Raw genomic sequence first — 27,937 nt, 5'->3', positions numbered from 1 at the left:
TTTAGCTCTTCTGTTTAGATCTTGGATTCGCTGTGAGTTAACTGTTGTCTATAGTGTAAGGTAAGGATCCATCTTAATTCTTTTGTATGTGTATATCCAGTTTTCCCAACGCTACTCGTTGAGAAGACTGTCCTTTCTCCACCAAATGGTGTTGGTACCCTTGTTGACAATCACTTGACCATATATTTGAGGGTTTATATCTGGGCTCTATATTCTGTTCCATTGGTCTATATGTCTGTCTTCATGCCAGTATCACACTGTTTTGATTGCTATAGTTTCATTGCAGGTTATGAAACCAGAAAGTATGAGACCTCCAATCTTGTTCTTTTTCAAGATTGTTTTGGCTATTCAGGGTACCTTGAGATTCCATATGAATTTTAGAATGGATTTTTCTGTTTCTGCAAAAAAGCCATTGAGGTTTTTATAGGGATTGCGATGAATCTGCAGATCACTTTGCGTAGTATTAACATATTAATAACAAGTCTTCCAATCCACTAATTGGTATTTAATTTTCTTTCAGCAATGTTTTGTAGTTTTCAGTCTTTTGCCTTTTCAGTTAAGTTTATTTCCAAGTATTTTATTCTTTTTGATGTAATTGTAAATGCAATTGTTTTCTTTTTTTATTATTATTATTTTCTTTTTATATAAAGATGGGATTTCACCATGTTGCTCAGGCTGGTCTTGAACTCTCAACCTCAGGTGATCCGCCTGCCTTGGCCTCCAAAGTGCTTGGATTACAGGTGTGAGCCACCATGCCTGGCCAATGCAATTGTTTTCTTAATTTCCTTTTTGGATAGTACATGGTTAGTACATAAAAGTTGCAACTTTTTTGTGTGTGTTGATTTTGTATCCTGTAATTTTGATTTTTGATCCTTTATATAAAAACTTTCCTTAACTCCTTTGGAAGTCTGGAGCATTATTTTTTCCTTATACCCTGGTGTTCTGAAATTTCAAGATGATGGACTTGATGTGGGTCTGTTTTTAGCCACTGTGTTGGATAGTAGGTGGATCTAACAGCTTCTTAAACAGATTTATTCTGTTTTCAGCCCTACCTTTACTTCCACCTACAGAGATATCTGCTCCTGATCATTCCTGAGCCTTTTGAGGGTTTTGTGGGATACTTTAGGTTTCTTCTAGGTTCCCCACTTTGGCTTCTGGGTGGGGATCGGGATATACTGATGAAACACAAGTGACAGGAGTTGATATTTGTTGAAGTTGGGGACTGGGGTCACAGGAATTCATTAGACTTCTCTCTCAATTTTTGTGTATGTCTGGAAATCTCCATGATAGTAATATGAAGTATCTGGCTATATCATATGGCATCCTGAGGAGGTCTCAACTAAATATTTGTTAGGATACCTGGACATATTTAAAACTTTTTTTTGTTTTTGAGACAGGGTTTTGCTCTGTCATCCAGACTGGAGTGCAGTGAAGTGATCATGGCTCACAGCAGCCTTGACTTCTCAGGCTCAGGTCATCAATTTTATTCTAAAATCCTCCCACCTCAGCCTCCCAAGTAGCTGGGACTACAGCTATTTTTTGTAGAGATGGGGTTTCACCATGTTGCCCAGGCTGGTCTTGAACTCCTGGGCACAGTGTTCTGCTTGCCTTGGCCTCCCAAAGTGCTGGGGTTACAGGTGTGAGGCACCGTGCCTGGCCTGAAACATTTTTAAAGAGAAGTTTTGGAATCGTTCACATCTGTGCTTAATTTTCAAGAGAAGATGGTTTCACGTCTGAGAGGTCAAGTATCTCAGTCTTTAAGACACAAGCTATGCTCTCCCATCAACTCTGTGGGTCTTATTTTGCCATTTCAAGTACTACTTAGGGTTTACTCTTATCTCAACTTCAACCCTAGCCAAAAATGCACAAGACAACCAAATTATATATATATATTCTTATATATGTATTTAATTTTGTAATTAAATATACGTATATAGTTGAAGACTAACGAGAAGTTGCAAAAATAGTACAAGTTTCCCGTGTACCTCTCAGCCAACTTTACCCCATCATAATCTTATGTGGCCACAGTGCAAAAGACAACTGACACTTCAGACACCCAATCCATAGCTATGGGATGTTTCAGTTCAAGCCTCTAATCTTTATTCCTGAATGTAAACCACCAGAAAACAAAAACTTGAACCATGTTGGCTTAATTTGCCATAGAGATGCCTTAATCTCTTGGTTTTTACTGATTGTCCAGATAACAAGTGGATACTTAAAAAATGCTTCTTTGTGGCCTGAAAGCCTGCATCTATAATTAAAGGCTGCCCATTGTTACTCCACATTCCTTTCCTAAGGATCCATGTGGTAAGTTTCTCAGAGAACTTATTGTCAGGGAAACGTTTGTTTCTCCAGAGAAAAAGCTCCCTTTTGCCATAAAATGAGAATGATATCAACTACCGTATTTTTTTGTTTCTCTTTTTGCCTTGGCCATCAAAGAAATTCAGAGAAACTTTAGGATATAATTGCAGTAACTGACTCATTTAATATTTATGTAATTATTTCCCCTCTCCCTTTAAATAGCTTCTCATCTTTCTTTTTGTCTTCATTTTAATTGTACAGGTTCACAATCCCTTATTCAGTATTCCAAAATGCAAGAAGATCTAAAAACGGAGTGCTTTTTTAAATTCAGGAAGCTTAGTGTGAATATTCATATGTCACTACAGAAATACTAAAATGCTTGATTTCAGGGCACTGCCCCAGACCCCTCTGGGAATGTTATATAAAGTGTCCACTTTCTACAATCTGAAAGATTCTACATTCTGAACCGTAGCTAACCTCAAGGATGATAGCCAGGGAACTATGGACCTGTGTGTTTGAATGTGGGAAAGCCCTCACAGATTCCTCAGATGGTAGGCATGTGTCCTGGAGAGGATCCCAGAAGGCCATATGTGGATGTGACCTGATATAGAAGTAAGCCAAAGGGAGACCTGCCTGCAGCTGCCATCCATCCCTTAATCCCAGTGCCCATCTCCCCTGGCCACTGGTGACATTACCTGTCTCTGAAACTTCTTGTGGTCGGACTTTCTTGGTCAGTTTCAGAGCTGCTTCAAGGTCATAGACTTGGGACCGAGTGAACTTCAGCTCCCTGCGGAGCTCATTAATTTCCTTGATCAGAGAGACATTTTCCTGCAGAAAAGAAGGAAGAGAGAGGGAGCGTGGAGTGGATGGATGAGTGGTTAGTGGGCATAGCACATGCGCTCCTAGGGCTGAGTAGGTGGGGAATGGGCAGGGTTAGGTCTGTATCCAGAACTGTGGATCTTCTGTTGGGCCTGAGCCTTTATTCCAGCCTATTGTTCAGCCTCTTGAGGAACCAGCTAACTTACCTTCAGGTGCACTCAGCACTCTTCCCATCCATCCATGCTTGTTGCAACGTCAACAGCAACAACAATGCTTTTCTAAGCACTTCTTATATGAGTTTAAATGCATCAAAATAAGCCTATGGCTGGGTTGCTATTACAATCACAATTTTACAGAGGAGAAAAGTGAGGCACAGAGAGAGGTATGCAACTTGCTCAATTACATAGCTAGCAAGTGATAGAGCCAGGATTCCAACCCCAGAAGTGTGGCTCCAGAGCTCATAAGCACTGTGCTATATTTTATTCATTTTTCATTCATTTGCTGAACCCACATTTATAAGCTATCTGGTAAGTCCATGGAATGCAAACAGAAATAGGACATGGTCTGCTCTCAGCATGCTGCTGTTTAGTGAGTAAAACAGAAAAGTAAATGGATAATTAATATCTGCTGCATCCACTGGAAACTCACTTCTTTTATTTGTATTTGACAAGTAAAATACCCATCCATCCATCTAATAAATGTTTTTTGAGTACCTATAATGTAGTCATCCAGTATTATGGAGAAACTGTGTTGATCCTAGGGTATAGAGAGTAGATCTTAGCTTCTGCTCTTGAGGAGTTTACAGTTTAATGAGGGCTGTGGGCACAGTTTAGTGTGGTGGCCACCTTCCTGCGATGGAGGATAGGGCCTAGAGGAAAGATGCTTAGTTCTGCCTGAATGACCAGGGTAGATTCCTAGGAACTGACCCCTGGGCTGAGCTTGAAGCAGTCACCAAGGAGAGGGTAAAGGGTGTCCCAGACAACTAGAACAGCAGGAGCAAAGGCACAGAATATGACACAGCTGATGGGGGTGGGGGAGACCGCAGCAGTCCTGCATCACTGGAATGCAGAGTGAGGAGGGGAGTCAACAGGAGTGACGATGAGGCTGCTGGAGGCCTGGTGGTGCAGGATCCACACAGTCTCATCTCTCCTCTTTCCCCACACCTCAAATCTCTGCCTGCTATTTCATACCCAGCACAAGTACCCCAAGGAGGAGCCCCATCCCTAAGGGCCCAAAGAGACTGGCCACTTTGCTTATAGAGCCCACAGCCACAGCAGTCAGCCTGTCTACAGTAGTGCCTTGTGTATGACCATACAAATACATCACCTAAACACCTTGTTAGATGCCACTCTGACTCCTAGGTCTCGAATGGGCCCTGAAATCCTGCACTGGACTCCCAAGAAATGCTGCTGCGGGTCTGCAGGCCAGACCACACTTTCAGTTGCCAAGCCCTTGACGGTCTGCATACCAGAAAAGGCAACTGCAGGCCAAATCTACACAAAATGGACCTGTGCCAGGAACAAACTGTGTTTCTACTTGGGACATTAGCTCAGGAGTGGTAGCTATGGAGTCCGGGCCCAGAGAACAGGATGGTCTTTTTTTTTCTTCTCTTTTTTTTTTTGAGATGGAGTCTCACACTGTTGCCCGGGCTGGAGTGCAATGGCGTGATCTAGGCTCACTGCAATCTCTGCCTCCCAGGTTCAAGTGATTCTCCTCCCTCAGCCTTCCGAGTAGGTGGGATTACAGGTGCCTGCCACCATGCCCAGCTAATTTTTTGTATTTTTAGTAGAGCTGGGGTTTCACCATGCTGGCCAGGCTGGTCTTGAACTCCTGACCTCGTGATCTGCCCGCCTTGGCCTCCCAAAGTGCTGGATTACAGGCATGAGCCACCGTGCCTAGCTTTGAACAGGTTGGTCTTAAGCACTGTTCTCCCTGATCTGTGACTAACAGTTCTCTGCTGTGGGGAGGTACCTGTGGAGCCCAGGAGGGAGCAGGGGTCGAGCTAGAGACACTGCAACAAATTCTTTTCCCCCAGAGATACTTCATCTAAAGCACAGATCTATACCTTTAGACTTCCAGTATATTACTTAATTTCAGTATTCATTACAATGCAGTTTGGATGTTTGTCTCCTCGAAATCTCATACTCAAAACTGATCCCCAGTGTTGGAGGTGGGGCCTAGAGGGAGGTATTTGGGTCATGGGAGCAGATTCTCTCATAAAGGGCTTGGTGCCATCCTTGCGGTAATGAGTGAGTACTTGTTCTATTCATTAACGCAAGAACTAGTTGCTTTAAAAGAACCTGGCCCCTTCTCCTCTCCCGCTCCCTCTCTCGCCATGTGACACGCCTGTTCCTCTTTTACCTTTCATCATGAGTAAAAGCTTTCTGAGTTCTTGACCAGGAGCAATGCTGGCGCCATGCTTCCTATACAGCCTGCAGAACTGTCAGCCAAATAAACCTCTTTTCTTTACAAATTAGCCAACCTCAGGTATTCCTATCAAGAAATACCTTATAAATTCCTATCAAGGAATACCTGAGGTTGGCTAATTTATAAGGAAATTCTCTCTTTTGGATGAAATGCCCAGTCCTCACCATCAACCCCTCATTCTCCATGCTAGCATTTGTACTTGTGTTTCTATGAGTCAGATGTTCTCTCCATTGAATGTTTGACCCTTTTAGCCAACCCAGGCTTTGGTGATCATGGTGTGATGGGTCCCCCACCAGGTTACTTAAGGGTGTATGTAGACTGTCTTAACCCTCAAGGCCAGGCAGTTAGCCAAGACCATAGTGCCCAGCTGAGGAGCAGGTATCCCTGATAACCCAAACGTCCTGAAAGATAACTGAAAACCTACTAAGGAAAACAGCCCCATGGCAAATACTCACTAGGCAAAGAGCCAGGAAATTAAGCTTAAAAGCAGCTTAGAGATGTGAGGCAATGCAGATCTCTACAGCTGTCCCACTGCTGCCCAGAAGTGCCCCACACAGAAGACCGAAATAAACTCATCTGCTCATCAAGCTGGACTTGACATTCTTTGGGATCCCCAGTTTGGGAGGAAAGATGGGGAACATTACAGTCCCAAATTTTCTCGTAATAGTGATGGATTTCCCACATTCCCCTTTCAGATGCTGCCTGGTAAAACTGCTAGATCCTCCCATGGACCTTCTCCTTGCAGACTTTGTATCATGACATGATCAATTCAATACATATTTATCGGGTTATAGACCTTGGACCCTGCCTTGCATGTTAGAGGTGCTCAATAAACATCTGAGGAATGGATGAGCAAATGAATAACTAATGCAGTGGATGCCAAATCGAATAAGATGAGATTCTTACTAATAAGGAAGTTACAAGCCAAGGGGTAAGGGCCAGTGAAAGAGACCAGAACAGAAGGGAGGGGGGATCTTAGAGCCACAGGGGCAAGCTTGCTCACTTGAGGTGTCTCTCCACTTCGCCTTTCATTAGGCTTTGCTAAGCTTCACTTCTCCCCATCCTCATTAAATAATGCATCAATAATCATCAGAATAAGCACTAGAAACTGAAAGCACAATTCGAGTTCTCTCAGTTTGCATCTTTAGTTGCTTCCTCTTTTTGGTCATCTCCGTTCATTCTGCCACTGAGTCCTGTTGATTTTGTGTCTGAGCCGATTCTGCTGTTCATGCTTCTTGCTGGTCTGTCACCAGCTCTCAGTGCTCTCCCCTGTTCTGCTGTAAAGGCCCGCCCAAGTGGAGCCCTGCCCTGGCTTCTCCCTACCCCGCCACCCTCTGCAGCCCCGTCACTGTGATTGGGGTTTCTGGTTCCCAGCACCCCCCTGCCAACCTCTGACATCCTCAAGATGCTCCCTCACCTAAACGGTCTCCAGGGCTTGATCCTTGCTGGATTGAGGCCCACCACTCAGTGCAGCCTGACTCTCTTGTTCTGTTCATTCATTCGTTCACTTACTCATTTAAGAAAAGTCATCTAAGAACCAGTTCCTGAAAGCTTACACTGCTCACTGTGCCAGACGTGGGAGGTCCTGCTCAGTTTCAGTGCAGCGCTGCCATGAGAGATTGAAGGAGGGGCCCGCCCAGTGTGAGGAGGGCTCCCAGGGGAGGCAGAAGAGAAGAGTGTTCCAGGCCTGGGGCCTGGAGGCAGCAAGCAGAACCTAAGGCAGCAAGAGCTTGATGATAACGGTAATAAGAGTAACCACAAGTGCAAGGGTTGACTGGATCCCTGCAGTGTATCAAACAGCGCACATGCAGCCCCTCAGTTCAGCCTTACACCAGCCTCGTGAGGAAACTGAGGCCGTACCTCAGTGGTAGAGCTGGGGTCTGAACCCTGTTGCGCCTCCATCCAGAGAGCCCCGTTCCTCCCTGACTACTGCTTTCCAGGCTCTGCTTTCCCCCCTCGCATTTACGTCACCTCCATTCCAGTACCTCACATAGTATGATGGCGAAGGGCACTCCCAGTAAGTGTTGGGCTCCCCGCAAAATGTTTTCTGGGATGGCCGGTGTTCTGAGGGGTCCCGAGGTCACACTGAGGTCAACTGAATTAAAATGCTTTGGGTGGCTTTGTGAATTAAAAATGTGAAGGCAATGGGTTTGCTGAGCCTTCTCTTCCTGATCTCTCCCTGGTCAAATTGGCCTCCAAAAGCCCCTCCAATCCTCCAGGCTCCCACCCAGGTCTATTCAGCTGCAGAGGAACTCTGACCTGGGGTACACCAAGGTGCCAAGTCTTGGGGGATGTGAGGCTGTTTATGTAAAAAGCTTTTTAAGCAAAGGGACTCTGCCGAGAGCGGTGCAGGACTGCCTTTGGACTTTGGAGCAGCCTGGTGAGCCTGGCAGGTGTTTCCGACCTCCGTACTGAGCAGAGGGGTGGGAATGGCTACAGCGCCCCCTAATGGCATAGCCTGAGTCGATACCTTTAGAATATGGCAGCACCTCACAGCCTGGAAAAAGCAGGCAACAGATTTATTCCATGGACTTGGAATCCTTGCATCAGTGACATCTTTCTGGAACCCACAGTTAGTGGGCTCACCATCTGCCTAACTGCACAAATGAGCCATCCTGGAATCCTTCTCCGTTCTTCCAACCTCCCTCCCATGTCTAACCTGACATTTTTAGTTGTCGTTTCTACTCTGAAATGCCTTTGGACACCACAGCTTTCCCCTTTCCAAGTCCTTCTCATCACCCTTAACATGACAGTCATTTCCTAATGGATTTTTCTGCCACCCGCCTCTTTCCCCACCAGTCTTCCCACCCTGCCAATGGAGTGTTTTGTCTTTTCAAAACAAAGACACCCCTACCTAAGGTACCTCGGGTGGAGCCTGTTTACAGGACAAACTGTACTTTTTGGCATGACATGGAGGCCCTTTTCAACATGACCCTCAGCCACCAACCATTTCTGTGGGTTCTTCTCTACCTGGACTCTCTTCTCTTGGACTCCGGGGTCTCTAAGCACCCCACAGGCCTCACTCTTCTCTGCTTTTTCTAGGTTGTTGCCTCGGCCTGGAAGGCTCTTCCCCCACTTGTTCCATGATGACCCTCTACTCACCCTTCAAGACCCAGCTCAAATGTCCCTTGCCCTCAGAAACCTTCCATAAGTCCTGATGGCATCACTGAACCCCATTTCCAGGATGAGCCCACACACGGCATACAGTGAACTGGGCAGTAATGGTTTCTATCTGGTCCAGGTTCCCGATGATGAACTCCTTGAGGGTGGGAACACTATCACATTCATCTTGGAATCCTCTGTGGCTGACACAGACCTTGCTGCACAAGAAGCCCTCAAAAAATGTGTACTGAATGAATAAAATGTGTGTCCTAGATGTTTGTATCTCATAGCAACTCTTATTTTCATATCTGCCAGTGTGCTGAGGAATGGAGTGGGGAGGCTGAGCTCCTGTCTGAATATACAAATGAGACAGTGACCTCATTTTCTGTTATCTTCTAATGAGTTACTCTTAGAGGCCACGTTTGCCACAGGCTTCCTAGCTTTTTTGGATTGAAGTGCCAGGGCCCTGGCAACCTGAAGATGAGGTCCAGCCAACTCCTGACCAGCACACATCAAGGCCACCAGCTGAGGGTCTGGAATCGGTTATGCCATCCACCCTCCACCCCCGCCACCTGCAGTCCATAGGAACCTGTGGCCCATCCCGTGACAGGCTCCTAGGCTCTCCCACCAGATTGCTACCTTGGTTCTTGAATAGGTCCTTTGCTTGGATGATGAGGATGGAAATTGCCTTTTTGAGCACTTATTCTGTACCAGGCCAGTGCCTAGTGCCTTATATTCGATCTTGCAAAAACACCCCCCTCCTTCAAGTTGGTGTTTTCTTCCCTATTTTACAGATAGGGAGGGTGGCTCCTTCAGTCAGGCAGTTTACCCAAGGTCTCCTGGCAGAAGAGTGCCAAGGTAAATCAGGGTTGGCATAGTGGTTTTGAAAACTTGTTTTTAAAAAATCTTCCAAACTTTTTGCCAATAAGAAAAGCCCCACTATTATCAGCAAGCAGTCTCTTTCTGGTTGAAGGGGTGGGGACCCGGAGACCTACACCCCTGCCACTCCCACACTCCCTTGTCCTGGGCCCCAAGGGCTCCCTGCAGTTGCTGGAGTTACTTATTTGGATCCACGGGACTCCCCAGCACACAGATTACAGTACTGCTGGAGAAAACATTCTTCCAGGGACTTCACTTGTTGATGGCTCCCTCTGCCGGCCATCTCGCAATGGCAGGGCTGGGCAGGAGGCCTGCTTGGGTCTCCTCTGCTTTCCACCCCATGCTGGCCCAGCACCTCCAGGGTATGGGGAAGCAGAACAAGACAGGAAGCCCACCCAGCAGCCTCATGCTGACACTCGCACCCTCTGGCTAGCCTGTGGTCTTCCTCCTCCTACACCGATGTTTGCTTTGGCTGCTTGGCATGGAGAGAGGGACCCAGTCTGTGTGGGGCCCCTCTGGCCTGTGCTCTGGTGACAGGGCACAGAGGGGGCTCAGCGATGTCAGCAGCTGACAACTGCTCCGGCCGTCACCCTGGTTCCCCTCCCTGCTTGCTGCACTCCAGGCCCTTAGCAGCGGCTCAGTGTGTGGCTGCTGGTGTCTCAGGGCTCCATCAGCTGGAAGCACTTCTATCTCTGGGCCTCCGATGGCTTTCGTGGCCCAGGAGTAGGGCAATGGGTAGAGGGACCGGGCTGCTTTTCAGCGGGGACTGGTCGTAAGATGGCATGAGATGAGCCGTGCCTGGGTCTGGCCTGAATCACAGTGTGCTCTGCCCAGCTGTGCATAAACTGGCCAAGCTGGGAACTGGTTTGTTTCAATCTAACTGCAACCTGTTCTCATTCCAGTATTTTAATTATGGCATTAAAGAAACGTGAACATAAAAAGGTACGTGCTTTATAAATGCGATTCTGATGTTCCCTTTTGATACTAATTCACATTAATTGCCTCAGACAATACTGATACCCAAACAGAAATCTGGCAGAAGAATCCCGACTGGCAGTCCTGATAACGTGCCTGGGTGGAGGCGGCAGTAATGGGATCAGGTGCTCTGAACAGCCTATGAAGGATCCAGGGAGGTGGGTGTGAGGTGTGTATTAAACCAGAGTGAGGCCAGCTCTGGGAGGGTGTGGCTAACTTGGGACCCAAGAGATAATGGTAGGGACCTGAGGCACCAGAAAAATCAGACGAGGCGGGGCCACGAGATACCAGCAGCAGAATAAAAAGGAGCAAAACCAAGTCAGGTGAAATCACAGTTGGGAACAGAAGAGAGAAGGGAGAGTGCTCAGGGGAGCTAAGATGATGTGGATGAGGGTCTAGAGGTCCCAGGGCTGACGAGAAGAGTGAGGCAGGACACAGGTGTCCTCTGGATAAAGGTGGAGTAGAAAAAAGGAACGGGGTGCCTGGGGAAGGGAGGTGGGCATTGGTGGGGTGCAGCATGGAAGTGCCCAGCAAACTTCCTAGGTGAGCCCTCAGCCATAGTCGCAGCGAGGATGAGCTCTGGGACGTCAGAGGAGAGGAGTCAAGATAAGACTAGGGGGAGCTACTTGGTCCCCAGATGCCTGGGGAGCCCTGAAGACAGGTGGTCCCCGAGGGACCCTTGATGGGATCTCCCGTCTGGGACCCGGGGCGGAGGGAGCGCACAGGTACCTGCATGATGCGGACGTAGTCGGCGCGGTGCAGCTCGCCCTCCTTGACCACCTTCTTCTTGAGAGTGGCCAGGTTCCTCTCCAGGTGCTCCCGCTGCCGGGAGTACTCCTGCTGCAGGTCCGTGTTCAGCCCTGCGATCTCCACCTGACAGGCCAGGAGACTGTCAGCGAGGGAAAGGAGACCCCGGGAGGGCAGGATGTGGCAGGAGGGGAGGCTAAGCTCACCATGTCTGCTCGCTGCACGTACTTCTCGAAGAGACCTCGGACCTTCTCCTTCAGCAGCCTCGGCTCCTGAATATAGGCCACACAGTTGTGGAGGTCTGTCTTAAACCTCTTGACCAGCGCTTCCAAGTCCCGCTCCTGCAATCAGAGACATTTCCTTCTGGTGCTGAGGGGTGCCTGCCAGGTGGAGGGGCGGGGGCTGCAGGCAGAGGCTAAGGGCCCAGAAAGGGAAAAGAGACACCTCATCTGGGACCTACAGCTGACTGCCAGGGGCCGCACTGGGCATAGAGACCTAGACAGGCACACGGCCAACAGGTGGAGACACTGAAAGTCTTATATACCTGCCCTTGGCTGGGCACCAGCCTCAACAGCCTACATGGGGCTTCATCCTCAAGAGGCCACATAGGACTCCTTTATTGGCTCTGGACTGCTTTCAGGACCACAGGCCTTAAACGATGAAAGGAGGCTCACATGGCCACCCATATCCCTTTAGAGCCAAGGTGAATGGCGTCATTTCTCTCTCGCAGATCCCTGGCCCGGGCTTCTATGTCCACCGCATTAGCTCACCCAGGGCGTACCCTTCCCGATGGCTGCCGTGAGTGGGCAGGCTGCTTCATCCTCACACCTGGGCTAGCGTCCCCTCTTCATCTTCATCACGCTTTTGCCTGTCTCTTCCCCAACTCTGATATGCAGAAAGTCTCTCCTTTCTCCTTTCCCTCATGGCCCTTTCTACACATTCTGTCGTTTTCTACCTCTTGATATAACTATTATGCACATGCCACAAATCCCCGATTGGCCTCGTCAGCATGGAAAGGGCAGGCTCTGTATCACTTCATGTTTGTGGCCCTGCAGCTGCTAGTGTTACCTACTACAAAGTTAATTAATGCTTACTGCAGAGGAGGGAAAGTCCCAATCTTTTAGACAGAGTCTCGCTCTGTCGTCCAGGCTGGAGTGCAATGGCACAATCTCGGCTCACTGCAACCTCCGTCTCCTGGGTTCAAGCAATTCTCCTGCCTCTGCCTCCCAAGTAGCTAGGACTACAGGTGAATGCCATCATGCCCAGCTAATTTTTGTGTTTTTAGTAGAGACAGGGTTTCACTGTGTTGGCCAGCCTGGTCTTGAACTCCTGACCTTGTGATCCACCTGCCTCAGCCTCCCAAAGTGCTGAGATTAGCGTGAGCCACTGTGCCTGGCCGGAAAGTTCCAATTCTATTCACTAAATATAAGGGAGTGGCCTCTGCTAGGGAGGGCACAGCCATGTCCTGGCCCATGTCCAGAAAACCTAGATTCCATTATCAGCTCTGTGTGTACTACCTAGTTGTGGGTGCTGGGTGAAGTTTCTTAACCTCCCAATTTTGTGGGCCTAATTTTTCTTATTTATAACATAGAGAAACGGGAATTGATGATCTTTGAGGTTCCCCAGGTCTCAGCAATTGTTTGGTCGTCAAAGCCTTAAACCAGTGATGACAAATTGCCTCTCTGAGCACGTACTTTCCTCCACCAAAGAAACTAAATGCTACGAGTATTCCTACCACGCTGGCTTCCCACCTCCTTGATCACTTACCCAAAGTCATTTTATAGTCTCAGATGGGCTCAATGATGTAAATCTACATGGGCCTGAAATCAGGCAGGGCTGGGAGCAAGTAAAGAATGTGAGTTAAAATGGGAAACAGATCCTCGCAGTGGGCTGGCTCTGTCTCTTGGAAGCCAGCTGCCCATTGCAGACAGGTGCCAGATCCCGAATCCAAGAACTGCCAGACTCTGAAACCCTCACACCTTCTGTCTCTCTCTGCGCATCTCCTGATCGGTGGCTCTCAGTTTCTGCCACAACTCTGTGATGTTCAGCTCCAGTTGAGTGTTCTGCTTATGGAAATGCTCCAGTTCAGCTTCCATCTGTAGCGAACAAGGGAAGAGTCAGGAAGAAGAAAGAGAATGAAAACTGTATCTGAGAACTGCACTCTTTCCGTGGGGACACTGCCTGACTCCCAGGCGTCTCTTTTCTCATTCCCTTCTGCATCCCCTGGATCAAAACCTTTCTTCTACTTGCTTTCCTGACAGCTCCCCACCCCTTGACTGATATGCTAGACCAGCATCACGTGTTTCCATGGCCAGGCTGGGAAGGTTTCCCCCTGAGTCACTTTCCCTTTCCTTCAACCATGCCGATTACTTTATTTCCTTGAATTCCTTATAAATTGGTGACACCCAAGTACTAGAACCTCAACTCTAACCTGACGCAGGGTTCCCCAGAGAAGCACCTTCCTCGCCTGCTTTGTGAAGCTGTATGAGCCAATCTCGACCCTCTGGGGCCACGGGTCATTCTAAAGCAGAAATTTTGGAGGGACCAACATGTGGGCACCACCCAAGTAGGGCATAATACAGCAAAGGGGAAGCTGAGAAGGAGCCTCAGCCTCATCATTCTGTCGAAAGGTCTTAAAAAGTACTGTCCTGTCTTCACAAGAAAAATAAAAAACCACCATGAGCTTCTGAAATATTTTTTTTTAGACAGAGTCTCACTCTGTTGCCCAGGCTGGAGTGCAGTGGTGTGATCTTGATCTTGGCTCACTGCAGCCTCCACCTCCTGGGTTCAAGCAATCCTCCAGCCTCAGCCTCCTGAGTAGCTGGGATTACAGGCACCTGGCACCACGCCCAACTAATTTTTTTTTTTTTTTTTGTAATTTTAGTAGAGATGAAGTTTCACCATGTTGCCCAGGCTGGTCTCGAACTCCTGACCTCAACTGATCTGCCCACCTCGGCTTCCCAAAGTGCTGGGATTACAGGTGTGAGCCACTGCGCCTGGCCTGAAAGATTTTTAAAAATTCACTGTTGCATTTGTATTAACCAAAGTCATGGGAACAATAACTGGAGTGTCCAATTAGAATGAGACTAGCCATGCATGAGCTTTCATTGACCTAATTCCTGCCCAAAGCAAAGAAGTGATGTTTGACTTATGGACTAAATCTGGTGGACACTAGTGCTTCTGTTAATAGGGAGGTTTTCTGACTGTTTTAGGAGAATGGGGTGGTTCACTGGGTTCCTTCGTGGCTGGGTAGAGTAGACCCCCCGCCAAGTCTATCCCAGGCCCTTTGGTCAAATTTCAAGGCTCTTGGCAACCTTCTAGGGGGGTACCAGGAGACCCTAATGAACCATATCCATGTTCTAGACACAAAGGGGCAGCTTTTAGAAGAATGTTTTCCTCATTATTGGAAGCATTTTGTATAGACACAATAGCCCTTTGACCCAAAGTCTGGCATAAAGGTGGCACTCAAATATCTGATGAATGAACAAATGAATGAAGGGCAAGTGTGGTGGGCAAAGGAGAGCAATAGTGAGGGACATGAGAAGAACCTGGAACAATCTGCTTCTGGAAGAGGAATGATAAGATAAGAAGTAACTGTTGGCACAGTTACGTAGAACCGCCCAGCAGAGGTCACACACTGAATTTGGGTATTTGCACAGCTGAAGAATGTGCCCATTAGAAAGGGCCGCCCAGCTTGCTGTAGACTTAGGGATATAAAGCTGATGAAGAGGTAGTTTCTGCCTTTGAGAGGCCTTCCGTCTGCAGGGATAAGAAAGAAGTAAGTCAGAAGTTAAAGTGGAGCAGGATAAACACTGCACTCAAGGCAGAAAGCACTGTGCGTACACAGAGGAGGTGAGCAGGCAGCACCCAAAGAAGGAATGTGTCCGCTGGATTCAGGAGGAAGAATAAGCATTAGCGGACAAAAGGGGAAAGAGAATTCCAGGAAGAGAGAACAGCCTGCGCAGAGAGGACCAGAGGCACGGGCAGACTGGCACATCTCTGCAGGCTGCAAGTGGCTCAAGATGGCTGCGGGCGGGGGGATTTGAAGAAGGGGGAGACGGGAGGGACCGGTGAGGCTGGCTGAGCTAGGTCATGCAGGAACCAAGGGCAGAGGCTCAAATGGGGAGAAGTTTGCCTTTATCATGAAAGCTCAGAGAGCCAGAGAGCCGCTGAAGGCTTGACCAGGAGTGGAATGACGTAATTTGCATCTTAGAGGGCCTGATGCAGAGGTGCTTCTGGAAATAGCAAGACAGGGTCAGGCAGCCCAGTCAGGAGGCTGCCACTGTGGCCCAGGAGACAGATGATGGTGTCCTAGGCCAAGGCAATGGCAGCTGGAAGAGAGAAAGGGGCTTCTATTTGTGGGGCTCCCAAAGGTCATGTCAGAGTCCCCATTCTCTAAATCTCAGGCCAGCAGTGACAGATTAGGTTAGCATGGAGGGCATACAGGAGTATATTATTTACTTCTGTTCATTTTTTCCCCCCGACAAAGACTCACACTACCCTGAGAATAAAAATAATCTGTTTACAGAAACATTGGGAAGCATGTCAGATGTGAGTAGCTGGCTGGACACCCAAGCCTAGCCCATTATGTGGAAACAAGCATCTCTTTCCCAGTGTGGAAATTCCATCTACTTTTCCAAGTGTTTTTCATCATACTCAGAGATTCTCTATGGGGCTCAGGGAGGAGGGTAGAAAGCATTTTGCCCCTTCCTGCCAACGTGCCCGGGGAAATCTGGCAAGGTCTGAAGGCATTTTTTGGTTGTAACACCTTGAGCAGGGGGTGCTACTGGGCTCTAGTGGGTGGAGACCAGAGATGCCGCTGAACATCCTACAACACAGAGCACAGGCCCGCCACGACAGTTACCTACCTCAAATAGTAACAGTGCTGAGCCTGAGAAACCCTGCCCTAGATGAGTACCTAAATGTGTGAACTAAAACGACAAGGCTCAGGAAACCCCTCCCTCAGGCAGGGCAAAGGGACCCCTGAATCATCACAGCAAAGTTGGAAAAAGTATGTGAGGGGAGGCACCTGAATCGGGAAGTGTCACAAGAGGTTTTAGCTCTACAGCTGAACTGACGGCTTGAGGCTTCCTTCCTAGGAGAGAAGGATCTTTGTAAGAGATCCACAGTGCATGAACCAAAGGTATCTATGACCCCCAGAGGGAAGCCCCAAGGTCAGAGGCTCCCAGAAGCACCCAGGCCCAGATATCATCCCTGACAGCAACTGGCAGCAGCAGCAGCAGGAGGCAGGAGGGGCCCTGCTGGAATCACTCCCAAGGTGCGAGTGTATTCCCTGCTGAGCATCAAGGCCATGGGTGGCCTCTGTTACTGCCAGAGAAAGTGAATGGTGCCCCCAGGTGTGTTGGTGGGGGACCTAAGCTGACCATTAGCAAACAATGGACCTGACCTGAAATCCAGCTGAAAAATGTGTCAAATGAGGAGGGAGAAATGGGGCCGTGATTTCCAGGGGCCAGTGGTGTGCTGGCCCTCCAGGTAGGTGGGGCTCTGCTCTTCCTCTCATCTTCTCAGGCTGTTACGGTCTGAACGTTGGTGCCCCCGACCCCAAATTCCTAGGCTGAAACCTAACCCACAAAGTGATGGGATTAGGAGGTCAGGTCTTTGGGAGGTGATCAGGTCACGTGGGCAGAGCCCTCACAAATGGGATTTGTGCCCTTGCATGAGAGGCTGGAGGGAGCTTGTCTGCCCACTTTTGCCTTTCCATCACGAGGACACACAGCAGGTGTCATCTATGAGGAGCAGGCCTGGACGCCAAATCTACTGGAGCCTTGGTCCTAGACTTCCCAGCCTCCAGTACCTTCAGCAATACATTTCTGTTGGCTATAAATTACCCCTTCTATGGCGTTTTGTTATGGCACCCCAAATGACTGACAGCTGCCATTTGGGGGCCCTGGAGTCACTCAAGAATAGCAGGAGGCCCCACAGAGGCAGGTCTGTGGTCAGCTGTGGGCACATAAGCTAAGAGGGCAGTGTCGGCAGTTATGCAGAACCACCTGGTTAGAGGACACACATCGGGCATGGCTATTTGCACAGCTAAAGAATGCGCCCATTAGAAAGGGCTGCCCAGAAGTGGCCTGATAATGACTTTTCCCCTGGCCCTTCTCATCTCAGAACCACAGAAAAAGTCACTGTCACAAGGACATGCCCTCCCTGGGCTCCCTGGCCCCGAACTGATCTCCACCTGGTTTCTTTACTGGGCTAACCAGAGCAAAGGCGTCACTGGGCAAACAGGCACCACCATGGCTCTTGCACATCCAGTTCTAGTTGGGTCATCAGTGTTCTCTGACACCCTTGTATCTCTTATCCTGGCTCAGCACAAACAATGAGAGAAGATGGAGGGGGAGCAGAAGCCTATTTTAACTAGGTGGTCAGGGAAGGCTTCCTTGAAGAAGTGGCTTATAGGCTGAGACCTGAAAGATGCAAAGCCAGCCAGCCATGTGGCCATCTGGGGAAGAACCTTCCAGGCAGAGGCAGCAGCACTGCAGAGGCCCTGAGATGGAAAAGCGTAACTTCTGGGTACTGTCAGAAAGCCAGTGGGCTGGAGCAGGGAGAGGGAGCTTCGAGATGAGGCTGGAGAGGCAGGGAGAGGCTGGATCACGCAGGACCCTGTGGGCCTGATTGGGACTTCGGATTTCATTGAAGGTGGGAGGGGACCCCAGTGGGGAGTTCACTCAGGCCTCTATGTGGAGACCAGACTGGAGGCTGGAGTCTAGTCCAGATAAGAGATGGCGGCTGCTTGGACCAGGGTGACAGCAGCAGCAGGAAAGGAGGGTTGGATGTGAGATCTCTTTTGGAAACTGACCAGATAGATGTTGGTGATGATTTGGATATAGGAGTCAGGAGAAGTGAAGAATCACGAAAGACTTCTACATTCCTGCATTAAGTAACTGGATAGATCATGGAGCACTAACTGAGAAATGGAAAATTAGAGGAATGGGAAGAGAAAAATCAATAATTCGGTTTTAGGTCAACAGGGATTCCCCTGTCGGCCGCTTGCTGCCCAGCAGGAGAGGCTGACAGGAAAACAGATGTTGCAGGGAATGGCGGGGTGTGGGGGACACGGGGGACCTCACAGGACTCTCAGAAACCCTTGTCCAGTTGATCTTGCTTCTAATCTCGCCTCTCTACCTTCATCCTGTTTGCTTCCCAGAACATATTCTTAATCATGCCACTCTTCTGCTCAAGAGCCTCTGATGACTTCTCATTCCTTATCAGATGAAGTCCAAACACCATGGCCTCACGTAGGGTCGCAGCCAGCACTTCAGTTGGAGAAGAAATGTGCTTGCTGGCGGGATAGCCTGATGGCTGAGTACATACTGCCCTCTGGTGGCCAAATGCCCAATAGCCGCATCTCCCTCAGGAGGGCACAGAGCGCTGCACACTGTGGCACAGCCCATCCCAGGTCCTGTGGCAAGTGAACTCCCAAGTGATTTGCTTTTGGACAACTGAGCCAGCAGCTGGGTCACGGCCTTCCCTGTTGCGCTCCTGAGGACTGGAGGCTGCACACACCTTGGGAACAGAGAGGACTGTGAGGAGAGCTCCCTCTCAGTCCCTGAGGCCAGCTAGCCTATCATGGAAGAAGAGACAGAGGGTCTGAGAGGCCAGAGTGTTGCAAATGGCATCTCACCTCCTGAATCTGTTCCTTCATCACCCTGATTTCATTCTCCCGAGGTTCTATTTGCTTCTTCAGCTCTTTTATTTTGTAGTCAAGCACAAACTTGAATTTCCCTAGTTCTTGATTTTTCTTTTTCAGATCATAAATTCGCTTCTCCTGGGGATGAGATGAGAGAAAAGTGAGAGAGATTATAAGGCCCTGGTATACTGCAGCCCTTTAGGGCAAAGAGCATCAAGGCTATGGTCGAAGAGGTCACCCAGCAGACTCTTCTCCTCCCGTCGTCAGTACAGAGGCTGGCACTCTCCCCACGGGGCCACCACACAGACTCCTTAGCTTCTGTGCCAGGACTCTCATTCATTCACTCACTCACTCATTCATATTAAGTTGTGATCGACTATATGTTCCAGCGATGGCCCCCACAGCATCTCCCGCCCCACACTCCTGCTCTTCTACAGTGTGACCTTGCTGCTTCTCCATCAGGAGATAGAAGCTAATTCCCTTCCCTTGCATCTGCCTGGACTTGTGACTTGCTCATAACCCAAATACTGCAGCAGAAGGGAGGCTGTATGGCTTCCAAGGCTAGGCCAAAAAAGGCCACACAGCTTTTATCTGGCTCTCTTGGGATGCCTGCTCTGGGGGAGGCCATCTGCTATGTAAGAAGTCCAACTGCACTGAGATATCCAGGCTGGTGGGCACATTAGGGGCTCTGATCAAAAGACCCAGCTGAGCCGAGCCTCCCAGACATCCCTGCCAAGGTGCCAGACGTGACTGAAGAAGCCACACTGGATGTTGATCTTCTATCCTCCAGCTGTTTTGAGTCACTCCCAGTATTCCCAGCTGAGGCCCCAGATATCGGGGGCAGAGATAAGCCACCCTGTTGTACCCTGTCCAGATTCCAGGCCTGTAGGACCTGTAAGCAGAATAAAATAGTTATTTTCAATCACTAAATTTTTCTTTTCTTTTTTTTTTTGAGACAGGGTCTCACTCTGTCACCTAGGCTGGAGCGCAGTGGCGGGATCTTGGCTCACTGCAACCTCTGCCTCCGAAGTTCAAGCGATTCTCCTGCCTCAGCCTCCTGAGTAGCTGGGATTACAGGCATGTTCCACCACTCCTGGCTAATTTTTGTATTTTTAGTAGAGACAGGGTTTCACCATGTTGGCCAGGCTGGTCTTGAACTCCTGACTTCAAGTTTTCCACCCTGCCTTGGCCTCCCAAAGTGCTGGGATTACAGGCATGAGCCACTGCACCTGGCCTGAATCACTAAGTTCTAAGGTAATTTGTTGCATGGGGATAGTAATCGGAACATGAGTATATCCATCCATCAAGCATTCACTGAATGAACATCTTTTGCCAAGTATTGAGTTTCCAAATATAAATACAACACAGTCCCTTGCCCTTAAAAGAAAACACTAGCTGGGAAAGAAGATACAGAAGCAAATCTAAGCCTAAAATGTGATAAATATTGTAAAAGAGGAAAGCACAGAAGGCAAAGTACCAATCGAGGCTGCTGAGAATGACTGGCTTGAGAGCCACGTGGTGGTTCATGAGGGAAGTGAGAGGCGAGGCTGGGGAAATAGAGGAGGAAAGTGAGGGTCTTCGTGTTGGGGGAACGAGTTCAGAGTTTATCTCATAGGCCAGGGGCTGGCAAACTATAGCCTGTGGGCCACATTTGGCCTGCCATCTATTTCTGTAAAGCTTTACTGGAACACAGCCAAGTTCATTCATTCATTCATGTTTTGTTTGTGGGTGGTTTCACACTATGGCAGTGGTGTTGATTTGTTGAGGCAGAGACCACATGGCCTGCGAAGCCAAAGATATTTACTACCTAGGTCTTTACAGCAAGAGCCTGCTGACCCCTGCTGTAGCAATGGCAGCTGTAAGGGCTTTGGGCAGGACAGTGGCAGCACTGCACCTGTACCCTGCCAGTGCATGGTGCTAGGAGGTGCGAAGCAAGGCCATTAGATTGCTTAGAAGGCTGCTGCCATTTTCTAGGTGAGGAGGCCCTCATCTCTTTCTTGTCAAAACCCCCTTTGAGAATCTGAACAGGCCTTTGGATCCTCCCTAAAAAAAAAAAAAAAAAAAAAGCCCAGATATGTACATCATGTAATCCTTACAAGACCCCTTGAGGTGGTTATCATCCCCTTTTTTTTTTTTTTTTTTTTTTTGAGATGGAGTCTTGCTCTGTCACCCAGGCTGGAGTGCAGTGGTATGATCTCAGTTCACTGCAACCTCTGCTTCCCAGGTTTAAGTGATTCTCCTGCCTCAGCCTCCTGAGTAGCTGGGATTACAGATGTGCACCACCCCGCCAAACTAATTTTTGTATTTTTAGTAGAGATGGAGTTTCACTATGTTGGCCAGGCTGGTCTCGAACTCCTGACCTCGTGATCTGCCCGCCTTGGCCTCCCAAAGTGCTGGGATTATAGGCGTGACCACCGTGCCCGGCCAATCGTCCCCATTTTACAGGTGAGAAAATAAAGGCTTAGAGAAGTTGCTCAAGGTGCAACGGCCAGTGAACAGAACCTGTGCTGGACCTGGTTCCCGAACACTGAAGCCTGTGTCCTTGGCCCCTGGAGAACTCTACCTGCCTCAGGCTGTAGTGGCAGAGGGGATGGAGAAGAGGGCATGGAATCTGGATGTCCCCAGGAGGATGATACTAAATCCTGGGTATTGAGGTGTCTGCCCCACAGAATGTGATGTTTCTGTTGTCTGAGTGTTTTGCCAGAAAGGCACCCCATCCCAAAAAGTGGAAGCAGCCCCCTGGACAGAGCCAACCCCAGGAGAGTCCCTCTGCAATGGGGGAACCATGTGGGCAGTGTGGCAGGTGAGCCGCCCCCAGTCCATGGGGAAGTGTCTCCGAAGATGCCTGGAACAGTGGGGTCAGCTGACTCAGGTTCACCTATTAAAGCGTGGGACCCTGGGCGAGACACCCAACTTCTTGGAGCTCAGCTTCCCAGCCATAACACTGGGTTGCTCAGGCTCCCTGGGTTGTTGGCGGAACTAAATGTGATGTGTTGACAGCCAAGCACACAACAGGCACTGCATTGACCTCTTGTTCCCCCATCAAGTTAAAGTAATGCATCCTGAGAAGCCAGGGACCCTCTCTCCCCTGAGCTTTGTCTTCCTCGCCTTGGCCCATCTGGCCGTAGCTGACGGAGGACAGAAGGAGGGCTGTCACCTTGTCTTGAATAGTCTCATCTCTTTCCTGGATCTCTCGCTTGAAGCCTTGGATGTCCTTCTCCAGAGACTTAATGACTCCTTGCAGCTTCACCTGCTCTCCTTTTAGGGTCTCGATGTCGTTGGTCCGTTCTTCAATCTCCTTCTGTAGGCTGCTGAACTAGAAAAGCGAACGGCAGCAACAAAGGCCACCAACGTCAGAACTCACCTCCATCCCTCCCACTCTCTCGTGTGAGGGGCTCCCCATCGCTGGCCAACTGCGAACTCAACTGCCCCACCTTCTATGAATGGAAAACTCTTAGCACTTGACATTTCTGGGCTTTTAAGAGTGAATATTTGGAGAATTTGGGACAGTTCAGGAAATTCCCAGGCCAAATGGATGATGCAGTATCCTGTCCCATAACATCCGGGCACATTCCCCGCACGAGAAGACTGACTGCCTGCACGGGAGGCTCCGGAGACCAGTATGCCAAGTGGACCAGAGACTCCCATGACCACACTGATCTGGAAAGGCTGGGATCCACACTGCATCCAGGTCACAGAAAACGGGCCTAACTGATGAACCATCTTAGCCAGGAGCCAGAAGGGAAGACTGATTGTCCCCTGGATTTACTGGTGTGCTTTCTAATAGGAAGAAACCTGAGCTTGCTTTGAACTTGGCTTCTCCAGGGCTAAATGTTTTGAGGAAACTGAGTTGAATCCTTCCTCACCTGTGACGATGAGTGAACTAAAAACATCTTCCCCACTTTGTAAACTAAGCATCCTACACCCCCATTCCCTCTCCCACCCCTGGCGCTGAACAGGAGCCACCCAGGACTCCCTGGACCAAGAGCCCAAGGATGCCTCCAGGCTAAGACTTCATCTGTCTCATCCCCAGAAGACCTTATTTCCACTTCCATTTCCATCTGAGGGTTAGCTCTGAAAACACTGACTGAATCCTACCAGCCAATACGTGAAAACTAGAAAGCCTCTGTCTGCACAGGGACCCCAACATCCTGTGGAAAGAAGCCCGTGTGGCTGCCTTTCCGAGGATGTGGTGGGGAGGGTCCGTCTGCTTGGAGGTGCACTGGCCGGTGCTCTTCTGTCAGCCTGCTCGCTGGAGACAAGGACAGGCAGGACCTGGCCAGGCCCCCCAGGGCGGTCAGTCCACCCACCCTGGCTTCCTCCGCAACACCTTCACCATCCCCTAGCTCTCGGAGAACAGCCTGATACCTTCTTCCTCATGATGCCTGTTTCTCCCTTGAGCCGCAGGTTTGATTCCTTTTCATCCCGAAGCTTTTTCTCATACTTGGTTTTGATATCTTGGATTTCCCGGTCTTCATCTTCTTCAATCTGCTTCTTGGTCTCTTCAAACTCCCGCAGCTGCTGCCTGACATCTTCCTGTGCCTGGCTCGGAGGAGAGAGCAGATGTGTGGTCAGGGGAGAAGGGACTCACTCACCTTAGTGCCAACAGGGCTTGAGGTGAGATGAGCATGGGGACCTGTCCCAGGGAATGGGAGGTGAGTGTCATTCCAGAAATGGAGGCCAGGGCCACGGGGCCCTTCACCTGTCACCCTTCTTCCCGTCTGTCCTTCTGTCTTCCTGCCTCCCCTCTTTTCCTACCAAATCGGGCCTCATGCTCCACCACTTCAAACTCAATCTTCTTTTTTTTTTTTTTTTTTTGAGATGGAGTTTTGCTTTTGTTACCCAGGCTGGAGTGCAGTGGTGTGATCTTGGCTCACTGCAACCTCTGCCTCCCGGGTTCAAGCGATTCTCCTGCCTCAGCCTCCTGAGTAGCTGGGACTACAGGCATGTGCCACCAAGCCCAGCTAATTTTGTATTTTTAGTAGAGATGGGGTTTCTCCATGTTGGTCAGGCTGGTCTTGAACTCCTGACCTTACAACTCTGATCTTACCAACACCCCACCCCTGATCTCCTTTGATCTTGTTCACTGGACACCCAGGCTTCCTATATTCTCTACAGAACTTGTAACAGTCCTAATGTTTATTTATTTGGCTGTCTCTCCCATTAGATATAAGTTCCTTGAGGGTAGAAACCTTGTCTGTTGTGGCCACTGTTGAATTCCCAGTGTACAACACATCCTGGCATGCAGTGCACAGTGGCTATGCAGTGACGATCTGAATGAATGGGTGGCCATTCTCTGTGAAAGGGAGGCACAGCGTGGCTTCCTGTGAGTACCTCTTCTAGAAGGGTGGTTTTCTCCTGCAGTTTGGCCTCGTAAAACTCCGTCAGCTCCTCCAGGGCCTGGCTCTTGGTCTCATCGTTATCCCGGAGCTGTTTTTCATACTCTTCCTGCATCCTCTGGGACTTGAGCTGTAGCTCCTGGTACTTCTCATATTCTAGAAGCAACTTTTGGTTGTTGCAACTTTCTGGAGAGAAACAAGGAAGGTATTTAAGATTGGAGAGCAGCACCCTCTTCACGGACACCTGGGAGGCTTGGGCACTTTCCCATCCCTTCCAGCACCAGCCGGAGCAGCTGTCTCCAGACCCAAGATTCAAATGCCTGCCTGGCTTTCTCGACCCATCATCTCACCAGGCAGCCAAACTCCTCCCTGCCTGCTCTGGGAAGAAAAGTTTCTAGGAAAGCCTAGAGGGGTATTTGGGGACTCAGGGCCGAGAAGAATATCCTGAGTATGAAAAACAGGTATTAGGACCCCCACTTTATAGAAGAGTGAAGTGAGGCTCGGTAAGGTTAGGTGACTCCCTAGAATACCTGGTAAGAATGTGGTGAGCCTGACCCAAGGCAAGACTGTCAGGTTCCAAACTTGAACTTCTCCTTGTCTCCTACTTTCCTGCCATGGATGTGTGTTTAGTGAATGAGTAAAAACACAGAAGTAAAAACCATGGTGAGTTCCAGGGGATGCATATAGCCTCTCTTTAGACAAGGCCGTATTCCCTGAGACTTCTACTTGTGTCTGGAGGACTCTCAAGTGTTTTCCCATAACCTGACTCTTCCCAACCCTAACCAACAAGGCCTCTACTTCTGGGCTCACCCAGATCTTGCAGTTCCCGGCTCTGCTTGTCCAGGAGCTCTTCCATGCGCTCATGGTGAGATATATCCTGCTTCTCTTTTTCTGTTCTTAAGACCTAAAACAGAGTCACATCTCCTCATTTACACACATCTGCGGAAAGCACTCCTAGGGCGAGAACTGACTTTATACGTAGCCCCCTCCTTCGCTCACAAACATTTCCCAAGCCCTTATTTTGTACCAAGTACTGTGCTACGAAGAAACAACCACATGCTCACTTTTTATTTGTGTTATATTCTGCTCTAAAAGCTCTATACTTCTCCTATTTCTATTCTTGCTACCAAATGGGTTTGTCAATGACTTCAGTTTTGGACACATGTCAAAAGGACTTCTGGGTGAAAAAGTCGGGATTCATTGGAATCCTCCATTGCTGGCACATTGCTGTCAAGGAAATCCTTGGGTGTGCTCAAGTGTAAGTTTCTGAGGAAGTGTTTTCTTCAAGCAGGAAAGCTTTTGGGCTTGGTGGGGGAGAGTTGGGGGTGGTGTGCCATCTTCAGGACCTAATTTTGTGCTTGGCTTATATAGAGCACCAAATAAATGTTTGTTGCCTAGACGAATAAAATTACAAGACGAATTAATTAATATAATTAATAGACAAGGTTTGTTTTTTTAAGCCAAACTTTCTGACCCATAGACATTAAAGAAACAAATATCCCTCAAGCACATAATTGGGATTTTTTTTAGGGGGTGGGGGATGGGGCCTCACTCTGTCACCCAGGCTGGAGTGCAGGGGTGAGATCATGACTCACTGCAGCCTCTACCTCCCAGGCTCAAGTGATCCTGCCCTCCCAGCCTCCCAAGTAGCTAGAACTACAGGCATACGCCACCATGGTAGACTCATTTTATGTAGAGGCAGGGTCTCACTCTGTTGCCCATGCTGGCATCAAGCTCTCAGAGGCAAGCGATCCTCCTGCCTAAGCATTCTAAAGTGTTAGGGTTATAGGGGTGAACCACCTTGCCTAGCGGGGATTTTTGGATGGGAGTTCAGATTTCTGTAGAACAAAGAAAAGAATCTGGGAGAGTCCTGGACCAAATCTAACTACGTAAGGCCATGTAGACTAATTTTATTTAACTTCCTGACCATAAATCAGTATTCTGCCAGTTATTCTCCATCTATGCTTTGATATTCTCATGTTTTTGCTTTTTCTTATCTTTTCATTTTGTTTTTAAATAAGTTTCTCCTAGAGAAGTTAGAAATTACAAAAAATATAAAAAAAGAAAATTTAAATTATCTATAATCCCAACTTCCAGAGATAATTATACTGTTATCTATTTTCTATACGTTTTTTTACTACTATAGATCAGATAAATTAATCTTTTAATACCATTAATGCCAGTTAATACCATTCACCATAAAGGTTTATATTCTGTTTTTTTTCACTTAGCAGTTGGTTGTAAGCATTTTTATTGATTGATTGATTGAGATGGAGTCTCTGTCACCCAGGCTGGAGTGCTGTGGAGCGATCTCAGCTCACTGCAACCTCCGCCTCCTCGGTTCAACCGATTCTTGTGCCTCAGCCTCCCGAGTAGCAGGGACTATGGGTGTGCACCACCATGCCTGGCTAGAGATGGGGATTCACCATGTTGGCCAGGCTGGTTTTGAACTCCTGACCTCAAGTGATTCATCTGCCTCTGCCTCCCAAAGTGCTGGAATTACAAGCATCAGCCACAGTGCCTGGCCAGTTATAAGCATTTCTGACATCATCAACTATGCTTTAAAACTGGACATTTTCATATATCTTACTGTTTGAGCATAGCTTGGACAGCATATACCAGTCCTGTCTTGAAAGTGGAAATTGCTGGTTATTTGTGGTTGTTGCTCAGTCTCTTAAACAGACCTGGTTTTTTGTTTTCAAGGACTCCATTTCCTGGAGGAACTTGTCTGTTAGACCCTTAATCTTCTCCGAATAGTTCATGTCCTTGAGTCGGAGTTGATACTCATTCTCCATTTTTAATTCCTCCACACGAGTCTTTAGCTCCAACATAACCTGGGCCTTTGGGAGAAGGACAGAGAATCAAGAACACTGACAGTGAGGGTGAATCAGAATATTTAAACTGGTGACCTTGACGTGAGACCTGCAGCTCTGCCTAGCTTCAAACTCAATGTGTCTCAACTAGAACTTGTCATCTTTTCCCCAGGCGATACACTGGCTAAAAACAAGGAGAAAGATGAGCTTCCTCCTCTATCCTCAAATATCCTTCCTTATACGTTGTGTTAGTAATGCACTCATCTCTTTCAAGTCGGCTTAAATGTCTCCTGCCTGATGAGGCTGACTTGGACCACCTGTTTAATTCTGCAACCCCTTCCCATTCCCAGGACCCATCACCTCTCTTACTCTGCTCTACTTATTGCTTCCTTAGATCCTGTACTTTCTATAATTTACTGATTATTTTGTTTATTGTTTTTATTCTTCTTTCCCCGTTAGAACTTAAGCTTCTCATTGGCCAGAGTCTTTGTAGGGTTTATTTGCTGATATATCCCAAGTACTGGAACAGTGTCTAACACAGAGTAGGAGCTCAGAAGATATGTACTGAAGAATGACTCCTGTCCCCGGCGAACTTAGAGTCTACCATGACAGCCAGATAAACCCATTATTATAAATCGTGGTAAGTGCCCAAAGCTGGGTAGTTCTCAGTACTGTCAATCTGTCCCTCTTGATGTCTTCTTAGACTCACTTTTATTATTTTATGTCCTAACTCTCTGTCTTACTGGTTTTTTATGCCTGGTGTCTTCTTATTCTTATTTTTTTCTTTTCTTTTTTTGAGACAGGGTTTCACTCTGTCACCCAGGCTGGAGTGCAGTGGTGTGATCACGGCTCACTGTAGCCTCGACCTCCTGGGCTCAAGTGAT

General features: G+C 48.5%; 1 protein-coding gene and 1 long non-coding RNA gene across 4 annotated transcripts in view; one reads left to right on the top strand and one right to left on the bottom strand.

Annotated features, from left to right (window-relative positions):
- The window catches only part of CFAP57 (cilia and flagella associated protein 57), an 84,643-nt gene that overhangs the window by 13,474 nt on the left and 43,232 nt on the right, over positions 1-27,937 (bottom strand). For 2 of the 3 annotated variants that reach the window (XM_032247207.1, XM_032247208.1), the window contains exons 13-22: positions 26,925-27,080; positions 25,051-25,144; positions 24,236-24,426; positions 23,270-23,443; positions 22,059-22,217; positions 18,896-19,039; positions 13,230-13,346; positions 11,457-11,591; positions 11,233-11,376; positions 2,997-3,129 (exon numbers count right to left, since the gene is read on the bottom strand). In XM_032247207.1, coding sequence (XP_032103098.1) covers positions 2,997-3,129; positions 11,233-11,376; positions 11,457-11,591; positions 13,230-13,346; positions 18,896-19,039; positions 22,059-22,217; positions 23,270-23,443; positions 24,236-24,426; positions 25,051-25,144; positions 26,925-27,080 — 1,447 coding nt within the window. Of the gene's footprint in view, positions 1-2,996; positions 3,130-11,232; positions 11,377-11,456; positions 11,592-13,229; positions 13,347-13,681; positions 13,772-18,895; positions 19,040-22,058; positions 22,218-23,269; positions 23,444-24,235; positions 24,427-25,050; positions 25,145-26,924; positions 27,081-27,937 lie in introns of all 3 variants that reach the window. The other variant, XM_032247209.1, reaches the window with a different exon arrangement.
- LOC116529404 overlaps positions 1-27,937 on the top strand; it is a 56,563-nt gene that overhangs the window by 28,139 nt on the left and 487 nt on the right. The window contains exon 2 of the long non-coding RNA XR_004259490.1: positions 27,513-27,693. This is a non-coding gene — a long non-coding RNA (uncharacterized LOC116529404). The remainder of the gene's footprint in view (positions 1-27,512; positions 27,694-27,937) is intronic.

This window comes from Sapajus apella, unplaced genomic scaffold (assembly GCF_009761245.1).
Source record: "Sapajus apella isolate SASKATOON/1434 unplaced genomic scaffold, GSC_monkey_1.0 scaffold62, whole genome shotgun sequence".
NCBI classification, from domain to species: Eukaryota; Metazoa; Chordata; class Mammalia; order Primates; family Cebidae; genus Sapajus; species Sapajus apella.
Note: the sequence above shows the minus strand (reverse complement) of the source record. Positions and strands in the feature narration are given on the sequence as shown.